General features: G+C 31.5%; 1 protein-coding gene across 3 annotated transcripts; it reads left to right on the forward strand.

The window, feature by feature from the left end:
* On the forward strand, positions 1 to 13,460 carry Herc4 (HECT and RLD domain containing E3 ubiquitin ligase 4). 3 transcript variants are annotated; one of them, XM_089699935.1, is made up of 20 exons: positions 1 to 306; positions 411 to 585; positions 741 to 977; positions 1,557 to 1,713; positions 1,945 to 2,053; positions 2,307 to 2,438; positions 3,754 to 3,936; positions 4,993 to 5,064; positions 5,426 to 5,617; positions 5,921 to 6,100; positions 6,250 to 6,384; positions 6,759 to 6,920; positions 7,681 to 7,857; positions 8,183 to 8,449; positions 8,902 to 9,079; positions 9,355 to 9,533; positions 9,879 to 10,070; positions 10,265 to 10,407; positions 10,678 to 10,786; positions 11,234 to 13,460. In XM_089699935.1, the coding sequence occupies exons 1-20, from the start codon at positions 241 to 243 to the stop codon at positions 11,384 to 11,386; spliced, it is 3,198 nt and encodes a 1,065-aa protein (XP_089556061.1). In that variant the 5' UTR covers positions 1 to 240; the 3' UTR covers positions 11,387 to 13,460. The 3 variants fall into 3 exon arrangements, with proteins under 3 accessions (XP_089556061.1, XP_089556062.1, XP_089556063.1); XM_089699936.1 differs by having other exon boundaries at positions 411 to 582; XM_089699937.1 differs by lacking the exon at positions 4,993 to 5,064.
* Positions 13,461 to 13,546: the final 86 nt, after the last annotated feature.

A 13,546-nucleotide genomic window follows, 5' to 3' on the forward strand; every position in this document is an offset into this window, starting at 1 on the left:
CAAGTTTAAAAGATTGTTCTCGATAAACTTTTAGCTACAGTTTTAATAAAACAGCAATTCCATAAAAAAATGTCCTGATTGTAATAAATAAAATGGAACTGAATTAATAACAGTAAATGGTTTCTATTGTCGCTATTTGTATACATTTTCTAATCAGGACACCGCAATAGGTTATATTAAAGATTGTACTCTTGTTATTATTTAAATTTGAAAATCATCTTGCCCTCGCTTCGTAACAAAATGTTTTGTTGGGGTAATGCTACTCATCATGAATTGTGCATTGAAGGTTCTGATAATCTTGACCTGGTAAGACTGAGATTAAAATATAATTTTACAAACTATAGGTATAAAAATATTATTATGTACTGGCATACTCACTATTTAAAATAAATCTTTTTTACTAAAAATAGGTCATTAAACCAACATTTTCTAAATGGAAGGAAAGTAGTCATATCCAATATGTAGCTGCAGGAGAATTTCATACTTTGTATTTAACCAATGTTGGTCATTTGTATTCCTGTGGTAATAATGATGTTGGACAATTAGGACGACAAGCTAAAGAGGAAGATGGGAAATATCCAGGTTGTTGTATATTGTTTGTTTTATCATTAAATTTTTTTATGTGCAAATTTTAACAGTTTAACAGTTATTAGCATACAAATCTCTATTCCTTATAATATCATATTGTAACGTGGTGAATGTTTGAACCTGGCTCTAATTTTGATATTTATACTTTTCAGCGCTTGTAGAGACATTTAAAGGATGTAGTTTGTCAGCTATAGCATGTGGCATGCAGCATTCCATGGCAATAGATGAATGGGGCCAGCCATTCAGTTGGGGTTCTGATAGTATGGGCCAGTTGGGTAGTAATCTTGGTGGCCACGCTCAGGATAAACCAAAAATTATTAAATTTCTGGCCACAAAAAATGTGATTCAAATTGCTTGTGGATTCTACCATTCAGTAGCATTGACTAATAGTAAGTATATCAAATGCACATCTATCAGATGTAGTGTTCTCATAATATTTACTTTAAGTTATTCAAGTTTCAAAACATTATGAATGCTAATTATGCATTAATAAAAGTTTGCTATTGTTATTTAGAATTTGCTGAACTACTGAAAACTTTGCGAGTCTGTAATTGTTAAAGCTGATTGTGTGTGAAGGCTCACTAATATTTCTCATCCACACAATTGAATGTATACTACTTTGCATACTGAGCTATGCCTTAATACATTTTCGCTTCATAAATAAGTAAAATCACAAATTATGAAATATTGACCTGTTTACAGGAGGGCTTTAAACACTTGTAGAGATTCTTATTCAACATTGATGGTTGGTGTTACATAAAAATTAAACACCTGTTCTTTTAACTTATCTAGATTTTGTGCTAAAAATAATGAGATTTGTTGAAACTGATGAATCATTTCATCCACAATATTTAAACAATTTTATGAACATTGTGTACAAGTCATATAATCAAAATTACTATTTACTTCATGAATAATTAATGTTTATTTTTATGTGTATAATGTAATAAATAATAATACTATTTTAGATGGTGAATTATATGCTTGGGGTGCAAACAGTTTTGGCCAGTGTGGGTTGGGCACAATGTCAAGTAAGACAACCACACCGCAACAGATAGCATCATTAGTTGGAGTTCCCATCGCACTGGTGGCTTGCGGCAGTAATCACACATTTGTCTTATCAAAGTAGGTACATATAAAAATATATCAATTACATACAAACTTTTTTCGATATTCTTTTGTTGTTCCCCCCATGTTTTTTAGGTTATCTGTAACTGGTCTTTACATTTTTTGTTCAAATTTGATCTTAGATAAAATAATTCTTATCATGGGATAGGTCAAATGAGGCATTAATTTTACTTGAAGCATTAGGGATAATTGCAATTGAAATATAATATGATGTAATATATTTTTCAGGTCAGGTGCTGTGTTTGGGTTCGGTAAAAACAGTCATGGTCAACTGGGACTACAAGATAGAGATAATAGATGCTATCCCACACATTTAAAAGTTTTGAGAAATGTCAAGGTATTTAGGACTTATTGTAACCTAAATATTATAGAAATCTATATAAATTTTTTATTATATATGTAACTATGTAACATTCAATGTTGAAAGAACTTTAATATCAAGACTTTTACTAGAAGTAAGCAACACTTAATGTTGTTTTTCTACTTTTAGCAATAATTACTTTAAAAATATACTTTCACAAAATTTTGTTAGAAAAAATTATAATAATACTGCAATCAGAGCATATTTTTTAACATGGCAAATCTTTTAGGTTTGTTATATTTCATGTGGGGAAGATTTTACTGCTTTCCTTACTCTTGATGGCGGTGTCTTTACATGCGGTTCAGGTGAATATGGACAAACAGGACATGGTGCAGTGAAAGATGAACTGGTGCCTAGGAAGGTATGTTATATACATATTTATACTTCTATATATATAAAACTCAAAGGTGACTGATATAGTGATCTATCAACGCACAGCCCAAACCACTGGACGTATCAGGCCGAAATTTGGCATGCAGGTAGATGTTAGGACGTAGGATAGCTAAGAAAGGATTTCCCGAAATTCTTGCGGGAACGGGGAAAAACGAGGATGCACATACAAAGTCGTGGGCGGAAGCTAGTTTAATAATAAGGTAAAAAGTATGGTTTATACTCATTTTTGGAATAATTTGTGATTCTGTTCCTCTTTGTAATAGTGCCCTTTATCCACATGGGTTCTTAGTGCAAAAAAATGGGTTTGTTCTCTTCCATTTAATTCATTGTTGGTTGGTGTCAATTATTATACAAATCAATTCTATTATGTTGCGATTGATGATAGCATCCATCTTTGCATTGAATGATAATTTTTTAGACATCTCCTTTGTACCTTGAGTGTGTTGTTTTTGAAGATCAACACCTTTTTACTTAAACAATTATTGTCTTCTATATTAAAAAGAGATTGTGCCGGACACACGTGTTAGAAGTGAAACTTCTTTGGAAAGATACAAATATAGCAAAATCGTCGCCTTACTCCATGACGTGATGGTATTTCTATGACGCCCTTGAAATTTTACTCTCAATGCACCTAAAGAATTTTCACTTCAAAAATTATTTATAAACATTCACAACATTACATTACAAGACACGTCCAATGCGACCGCGACAGCGATACAAATATAATACAAAATTAATGGAAACAGATTTATTTAATACGCCTTTAAATGCGTATAAAGCAAATGTTTTTAGATTCTTTAGTAGGTAATTTAATGAAATTTGTATTCTATTTTTAACTAGCGGTCCGCCCCGGCTTCGCCCGTGGTACATGTTTACGTTTTCTCTACATAAAAACCATCCTCGTACTTCAAGGAATATAATAAAAAAAGAATTATCGAAATCGGTTCAGCCGTTCTCGAGTTATGCGCTTACCAACACATTTTGCGATTCATTTTTATATATAAGATATCTTGCATAAAACTAAACATGTAATGCTTTGGGGTAAAACCTCTTAATTACTTGATATGAAATAAATAAAAAAGACGGGTTGCACTCCGGGAGTGCCGGCAGAAGTGAAAACTTGATTATTAACGTTGAGCATGTTTGATATCCATCCGTCGTACGCTTTTTCGATCAGGTCACGTGTCCTGACGCGAGTTTAAGATTTTATACCCAACGCCGCTAAAGAAGTTTTCACTTCAATAAATAAATGTAACATGCGATTCGATATTGTAACTCGACAGATAGTAGAGCTGATGGGCAGCACGGTGACGCAGATCGCGTGCGGGCGGCGGCACCTGCTGTGCCGCGTGGGCGAGCGCGTGCTGGCGTGCGGGTACGGCGCGCGGGGCCAGCTCGGCTGCCCGCACATGGCGTTCGCGCTTGTGCCCACGCCGGTGCCGTTCACGCCCAATGATGAGTCGCCGGTGAGTTTTTACTTTATTCATATATTATTGACTAGGTATCCGCCCGCGGCTTTGCCCGCGCAGTCAAAGAAAAACCCGCATAGTTCCCGTTCCCGTGGGATTTCCGGGATTGCGTCATTTTCCCGAGATAAAAAGTAGCCTATGTCCTTTCTCGGGTATCAAAATATCTCCATACCAAATTTCATGAAAATTGGTTCAGTAGTTTAGGCGTGATTGAGTAACAGACAGACAGACAGAGTTACTTTCGCATTTATAATATTAAGTATGGATTTGGTAGTGGTGTGGATTTTTTTTATTAGAGATGTCGAGCTGTTCTGTGGCTGTTTGGTAATAATGGTATATTTGACCTTTTCGATGTATTTATAACTAATATGTTATTTAAATGGCATTTTATTCAGATGGGGATTTGCTTTCTAAGGCCTTCAAGACGAATTTTTTTTATGTTTACAAAAATTTCTAAATTACGTATATTTTGAAAGTAACCCTTCTTTTAGTAATGCTTTTTTTTAATTTTTAACCTCAACAAGAATGCTAGTTAAACTTAGCTAAGTTGTATGGTGGTCTTGGTTTGATAACAAAATTCGTACTTGCATATTGTCATGTTAATAAAGTATTCAATAATTCATTCATATGTAAATAATGCTTAGTACATAATAGTATCATATTGAAATAAGTTATGTAACTATACCCTATCAAAGACCAATCTTTTAACGTTTGGCTTACCAAAGTAATCTATTAACATTTTGCTATCCCATGCAGACTGATAATGCTGAGCAGACTAAGGTGAATAATATTGTTTTTGTAGTTATTGTAATTTTGTTAGTGTGAAGTAGATTGCTATTTTTCTAGTTAATATGTACATATAATTATTTTATGTTTTTGTTTTTAGAAGACCTTGATTCCCACAGTATGTATCATACACTATGTTGCTTATAACACTTTATTTTTGCACCTACATTAATGTGGCTTTATGAAAGAATGTTCAGAAGATGAAGTGTTCTGTATAATTCGTGAAATTATTTAGTTAATAGAACTAAAATGAATTATACTTCATAGCCAAAGAAGAAATCCAAGCTGGAGAGTACGACTGCATTCGGTAAACAGGGCGCAGGAACCTCCAAACTTAATGTTGAGTTCCTTTTTTAAAATATTCGTCGTTTTTATTTTTCATTTTCAACGAGACAAGTAAACGCTTGAATAAATTTAAAAATATTTTTTCCATTCATGACTATTTTTTAAATTGTATGTAAATATATATCGCTTTTGCTTCTGCGCAGTATTTATTTTAGAAATACCCTCACGGTAGAATAATACTTATACTAGATCCGACAAATATTTTAAAATGCATGTAATTGAAGGTTCGATTGACTTAAACTTCACATAGCATATAAATAATAATGAGTAGTAGTCATTGATATTGCACATACATCTAAGATTTTAGTTGTAGAAAGGTATATAATTTTTAAATTCGATTTAATATTATTTTCAGTTCTCAGCAGATATGCTGAGCGGGCCTATAAAGGTGTTTGCTGGTGGTGACCACAGTTTCTTAGTACTGTGCAGTGATAAATCGAGTCCCACAGACGCTAGGATACCAGATATTAGGCGACAAATTATGACGCTAAATATACCTAAAATAGCCGCTTGTGAGGTCTTCAAAGACGATGATGTTGTAAATCAAGTAAGATTTTTTAAATATAATATGTTCGTTCAACGAATGGTATTGTGTACTATTTTTAATACCTAAGTATTAATACTTTTACGATGGGTTAAGAATCTGTGTTATTATCATTTGGATGTTCACTTGATTTCGACGTTTATAGCAATGTTTTGCTTATAAAATCGTTAATTATTAATTGACGTAGGTATTCTATTACTAATTAACACTTTATCATTGAATATTTTGTATCTTGTCTAATGATCCAAACTTTAAGAGAATTTGTTATTTATTAATTAATTCCAAAATAATTTCTATTTATTATAGGACCTAATGGCGTACTTGGAAACAGTGTTCGGGTCGTTAGCGTGTATCAACGGCTCATTCTTGTTACAAAACAGTGCGCACTTTGGTTGTAACACTAAAATGCCTGGCGTAGATCTCGTGAAGGCACAAGAGGCTTTTCATATTATAAGTCGATTAGAAAATACATCTATTAAAGAACTTGTGAGTATATTATTCAATTATAATATTATAAAGCGAAAAAAAAAATTAACTTACTTCAAAAAAAGGAGTTTATTTTTTTGTCCAATAAGTTATTATTCTATCGGACCAAACTAATTTAGCAAAATAGCTGTATAAATAACTTTTTCCAGATATTTAGTCACTTAACAGAAAATATAATAAAAAAAGTGAAAACATCCCCACCTGATGCAGAAGCACTGAGAGTATTTCTCGTATTGCCTTTGTATCATGAAATGAGGAATCCGCGAAGACATCCTGAATTACAGGTGAGATATTTACTTTAGTTAATCTGCATGTGTGTAATAAAAATAATCCATTACCGAAGCATTGTTTTAAAAGTACATAATTGCAGTCGTAAACATGTGTTTCTAATGTGTAACTGAATAAATATTAAATGAATTATAATTATTAAAATGCTGCTTACACTTTTTAAATTTAAAACATTTTAATAGAGATTTCATCTATGACAATTTATATAATATGTATAACAGTTACATTTAATTAAAAAAAATCTGCTACTCATGTTAGTAGATATTTATTATTGTGATATTAGTAATTTAATTCAATAAATAATAAGAACACAGGTATAACAATGTTCTAAGTGTCTAATCAAGAAAATTAATACAATTTAATGAACCAGGGTCCGTTCGCGGAAGCATTCAACAAGTTACTGGTGCATCCTCAACGTATAGTGCATCTGTGGTGGGAGGCGCAAACGGGCGAGTATTTTGAAATGTTAGTGGACATATTCAAAAGTGTCATCGTGTATGAGCTTATGCAGCCAGCGGTTAGGGCTAATAAGGTTAGTTATTTTATTAAGTGAATGTATAATATGTAATATCTTATTGTGTATTGTATGTATAATGCATGTTAGTAGGTTATTTTATTTTATGTAGTAACTCAGGCCCCGGAACCACAGACACAATCTAGAACCAAAACTAATTCAGGGAGATTCGACTATAGACATGACTTAGAATCTTGCATATTCAAAATCGCTTAGGAAAGGCGAAAGACGTTAGGAAATCCCGTCACACGATAAAGTTTTTAAAATGTGAAGTTCGAAACTTAAGGCGTTAATAGGGGCTAGCGACCTTGACGACGATTTACAAGGCGGGATCGGGGGACCGGCGCGAAGCTACCGTAGTAAAAGTACGTATAAAAATTATTTAAAATGATATTTGGGTATGGAATCAAAATTTAAAACAACCATGCCCTGTGTTTCAATTTCATAAACACACTGTAAAAATACTACCATAATTGACGTTATATTGACTTAGCGTTTTGGTTTAAAGGCAAAAAATCTACCTCAGTTCATGATTTTTTTCCAAAAAACCTGATTGTAAAATAAACAAATTAAAACAACCATGCCCTTTATCATATTCGAAACTTTAATATACATTTTTTTTAGATATGTACATTAAGAATCTAAGAAGAAAAACGGTTATAACTAGAGTTAATTTTCGGTATTAAAAGGTCATTCTACCCGATTCACGCCTTAACTATTTTCTAAGTAAATTAAAATCTTTCAAGTTTCTTAAATTATGATTATTTTTATTTTTCAGAAAATATATTTCACACATAGCATCGTTCAAATACTAAATACTCTCTCCACACTAAATAAGATAAACTTCACGAATCCCAAGAAACCGAAAATACCAGCTGAATGTTTCTATGTGGAAGATCTCTGTTCATATGTGGATATAGCGACGGATTATATTAACTGGCTCTCTGACCAAGATGTAAGTTTATTTTAAGTTTTTATTTTTATTTTATTATATATGTATCTGACTGTGGTTTGATACAAGAATACTACCCAATTAATTTAAATTAAGCATTTTTCTGATTTAAAATTATATTTTTGTACAAAATTTGGGTTCAATGGGCAGTATTAAAATTAAACGATGGCAATTCTTTTAACTTTTCAGTTAATTCTATTCATACGAGTATTGAGCTACATTACAATATTATATCTTTTTATGTCACTAATCCTGCAATTTGTTTGAATTTTGTCGAATTTTCAATTGTTTTATCTTATATTGAATAAAATAATATTTTCCCTTTTAGTCTTTACAACCACACCTCTGCAACTACGCGTTCCTCTTCGACGTGCAATGCAAATCCTTACTTCTAAAGATAGACCAGCAATTGCAAATGCAAATGGCGATCACAAGAGCGGCCACACAAATGTTCACACGGCTGTTCATGGACCCTACTTATCCGTACCAAAGAGATCAGTTCCTCAATTTAACGGTATCTAGGAACCATATTGTGCGCGATACGATGTTACAAATTAGCAACCATGATAGTTCACAACTGAAGAAACCGCTTAGAGTAAGTTGGTTTGATATTTGATAGCGATTCCCTGTGGATAGAATTCACTATTTGATAACCACTTTTCCCTTTGTCCCACACATGCTAATCGGATATAATATTGCAACACAATATGTACAAAAATACGGAAATGTGTCTATGTATCATTCTTACTACTTTTGAAATCCGATCACCACCACTTTGTACCTATTGGTGGTAACTTCTTTTTAAAGTGAAACTTTTATTACATCGTCTCAAACTTTTTGGTCTGTGTAGCGCATGTCGCGTGACGGTCGGCTGCCGAGTAGGTATAAAGCAGTGTTCGGAACCGTTCGAACAGTTTCACTTTTACCGTGGTTTCATAAAACCACACAACAATTTACAACATTCTTTGTTTTAATTATCAATTTACCAATTTTTCTTATTTTAATTTTTCTTAAGCACCAAAAAACTGTAGCATACACATGTTTTAGGTAGAATTCGTGGGCGAGGAGGCGGAAGACGGTGGTGGTGTGAAGAAAGAGTTCTTTTTGTTATTGCTCAAGGAAATATTCGATCCTGTGTACGGAATGTTCAAACAGTCGGAAGAAACCAATATGATTTGGTTCTCGAACAATCCGTTTGAAGATGACGTTATGTATTATTTAATTGGTGAGTACTTATTTGTTAAAATTTATATTATTTAAACGACATTTAATTAACTTAATTAGACGTATAATTTTGCCTTTGTCCTGATTAATTCAAAACCTTGAACAAACAATATTTAAATCAAATAATTTTATTGAATTGCATGTCTGTGCTAGTTAAAAAACATCCTTAACACTCATCAAAGATTAATATGAATAATAAAGTTTGAGTTATATTTAGTATGGATATTTACGTAAACTAGTAAACATTATATAATAATAAGACTGTTTCGTTTACAGGTGCAATATATGGCCTAGCTATATACAATTCGATAATAATATACGTGCCATTCCCTCTGGTGTTGTATAAAAAGTTGCTGGGAGAGTCTGTGATGTTGGACGATCTATCGGATTTGTATCCCACGTTAGCTAATAGTCTAAAACATCTCTTAGACTATCCTGATGAGGATGTTGAAGACGTGAGTATTGTTTATTTTGTTTTAATTAATTTTATCCCCCTTTTTTAAGTCTCCTTACTGTTTATATTTATTTTTAAGTGTTATATTTATTTATCTCTCGTATTGAACGAATAATATGATAAAATAATATTAAAGTGGCGTTGCATTCAATAAATGTTTAATGCAACGCCACTTGAATATTTTTTGACGAACTTAATTGGTATTGTTAATCGTACGTAAGTTGTTTATAGTACTTCAATGTTTATTATATCGTTGTTTTTATGTTACGATATCAATATTTTGATAATGTTAATTGTAAACAATGAAATTAAACATGGAATATTAAAACATTTCTCTTAATTACAGGTATTCAGCCTATGCTTCGCAGTAAATACTGTAGTCTTTGATCAAATTCAAGTTCATCCACTCAAAGAGAATGGTGAAAATTTGGCCGTCACTCACGAGAACAAGGCGGAGTACGTCGATCTATACGTTGACTTTTTGCTCAATAAATCTGTAGACAATCAGTTCAAAGCATTTAATCAGGGTTTCCAGAAAGTGAGTATTTTATTCAGTAAATAGGTTTTACCGAACGATTATAAGCTATTCCATGTTTGTGACGTTCATTAAAAACTTTATTATTGGTAAATTATACTTGTAAAATTAAATGTTTATCTTTCAATCTCTTCGTGCGAATTTTTGGTCATCGTTGAGAATATATCCTGTATATTTATATAAATGTTATTTTCTAGGTATGCGGCGGTAGGATAATAAAATTATTTAGATCCCACGAGCTAATGTCAGTGGTTATTGGTAATGAGGAATATGATTGGGACATATTTGAGACTAACTGCGAGTATAAGAACGGTTATATGGAGACTGATCCACAAGTTAGGTATGTTGGGCATAATACAAGTATTAGATCTCTCTTTTATACGTTACATTTTAGATTTTTTTGCGTGTTATATTACTATATAGTTATCAAATTAATATATAAGCTTACGCCTTTATAAAGCCTTTCAAATACTAATTTCAGTCATGTTACATAATATTGTGCTGTGTGCTTTTCTATTGAATAATAGGGTATTCAAATAACTGTGCTTATATTTTCAATATGTTAATTACTGTTATTTTAGTCGATCGTAAAGTAAAGTTTATTTTTTAGATGGTTTTGGGAAGTCTTTCATGAGTTATCTATTGAAGATAAGAAAAAGTTCTTACTATTCCTAACGGGAAGCGACCGTGTGCCCATACAAGGCATGAGAGATGTAAAAGTAAGTTGATTATTTTTGTATAATATTGACTCTGTTAATAATAGTAGTAACATTGCAAAGGTCCTTTAAATAGTTTATTAATTACTCTATTCTCTTCTACTCGAGAGCTTTTAGGGATTCACCTATTGAAAAATATTGTTCCGAAATAAATAAAAACAATATAATAAAATTTTAATGACGGAAGCGGGTACATGCTATGATTCTAACAAAAATAGTACGAGAGTTATAGTAGTACTATATTTAGATGTGACGTCAATTATTTGTACGGAAGTATCTCGTTGATGCGAATAGTTTTTGTTATACGGCAAAATATAAGTTCATTGCCTTACCTATATCAACATAATATAGTGTTATGTACACTTTTAGTACCTAATCATAATATTTAGTGTCTTAAAAAATTAGTATAAGTATTATGCGTTTAAATATTAAGTTTCATATTAATTGCAGATAAGGATTCAACCGGTGGCCGACGACCGTTTTTTCCCCGTCGCTCACACGTGTTTTAACCTCTTGGACTTACCTCGCTACAAGACAAAAGAACGCCTTAAATACTATCTCCTCCAAGCAATTCAACAAACGCAAGGATTTTCACTCGTCTAAGGACTGATTTTTCAATCCTTGGTTAAAACTTATTCGTCGAATAATGTATAAAACTACCATTTTAAAAACGTATTCTAATTGCCCGTATTTGACAGTGTACGTGACATTTTAATATCATCGTGTAATTCTTGATTGGACGGATAAGTTTTATCCAATCATTGAAAAATCGGCCCTAACTAAATTATATATATTCGTTACACAAATTATTATGTGTTTATTATGATGTTGTTATTTGCATGATGTTGGTATGGAAATCATCTGAGGTTGTAAAAGCCTAACTCAGTTCGTTGTTTTTAAATTTCGTTTTATTCAGTTATGAATACATTGTTTCGGTGTAGATCTCTACAGAATTAGAAATGACACAAACGCTTTGGTGTTTTAAGAAAATGCTTCAATGACACGATTTGGCTTTTTTGGACTTGAATTTAGAATGACTTGCTAATTTGCATCGCATTAATAGCGTTAATCACGATAAATATTGCGTCCTATACATGATATTAACAATTATGCATAGTAGAGACAATTGTACAATAGAATTTTAATGGACCACGTGCCAAAATTGATATACAATTTTGCACAGGTGTTTGCCTCAATCTAGATTGTTCTATCTATGTATTAAATACATAATAATAATGTATAATATAAAACTCTAATAAATACTCGTGTTCAGAAAGATTAATGCAACATCTAATTATTGCTTTCGTATGTCATTAATAATTCAGTTATAGAACGAATATTTTATTGTGTCACTTCACAATTCAGTCATTGTCATTCTATAATGGACCGGAACAGGTGCTATTCATACTGCAAATAAATTTATTACGTCGCATCTTTAAATAACAATCAATGTTACTACCTTGTTGGGAGTTTTGCACGAAATTCACAATGTCATTCCTTAGATTCTTTATGTGACCGTAATATGAAAATTGTGCTTAGGAAATATTTTGTTAAAAAACTTGAAATATTCTTTAATAGAATTTAATAGTATCTGGGCGTTTTGAACACCATGCCTTTGCTAGAATGCCAACAGATAGACACGGTTGACAAATCGTTTAATAAATAAAAAGCCTTTAAAATTTTTAATTTCTACTAAAAATCATAATAACTTGGATCGTTAATCCAATATTAAGTATGGAAACGTAAATTGATTTTTAATTAAGAATCCTTTGATCAATTGACGAGTATAAAAAACGAAGGAAACAAAACAAACAAAAGTTGCATTACAACTTGAGGTCTATTGTTCATGTTATAAAATATTGTCAACATTCAAATTTGAACCTTATGTTCTAAGAAATAATTAACAATTTATGTGAACAGACTGATCATACTACTAAAAATAGCTTTAAAATGCTTTTTAAAGTGAAATATTTATCCATTTTTTCAGTTAGGTTATAGTTTAACACTTGTGACCTCAATTAAATATACAATGTGTTCGACATTTGCGCCTTCACGTAAAATTCGATTTTAAATATCCCACAGCTTATGACAAGTTTGTTGTGTTGTATCATTCATATTGTTATTCTGTGTTTTTGGGAAAGTTATATAGTTATGTTACTGGGTTCGCACTGATTTAACATTTACGGAAAACCATTTTTAGCGTTTGACTTTGAACATGCAATATTATCAAATACCGAATCAATAGTAGGTTTGTATCCAAGCAATATTATATCAATACTGTTACTGCAAACGAAGAAATAAAAAAAATCTCATATTCATCGTTTCGTTTCTACGTTGAATGTTGTTACTGCGAACCTAGAATAAACATAGCATAATTTTTTATAATATCATCAAAATATTAAGTTTAAAAATTTTGACGAATATTGTACAGAAATATATTATTGCTGGTAATTGCTGTGATATATTTTAATAAACTGAGACAATATATCTCACTTTGGGAAACTATTATTTTATTATTTATTACTTTGTACATAATGTACATAAGTGGCGACTGTTTTTAGCTTGGCTAGTTCGCGTTAATAATTTCGAAGCATTTATATGTGCACCTCAGTATAGCTGTTGTTAAGGTGTGATTTGAACACAGTGTATCATAATATATTATTTTTATAATTATAAATGTATTTTTATTATGTACTTTATATATCAGGTATTTACTTCATACAGTTTCGATGATTTTGCTCATATTAAAATTTCTCTTTTTAT

Source organism: Colias philodice, chromosome 10, assembly GCF_061535455.1.
Source record: "Colias philodice isolate Cphi_HAF_F1 chromosome 10, ilColPhil1 Martin Lab GWU primary, whole genome shotgun sequence".
NCBI classification, from domain to species: domain Eukaryota; kingdom Metazoa; phylum Arthropoda; class Insecta; order Lepidoptera; family Pieridae; genus Colias; species Colias philodice.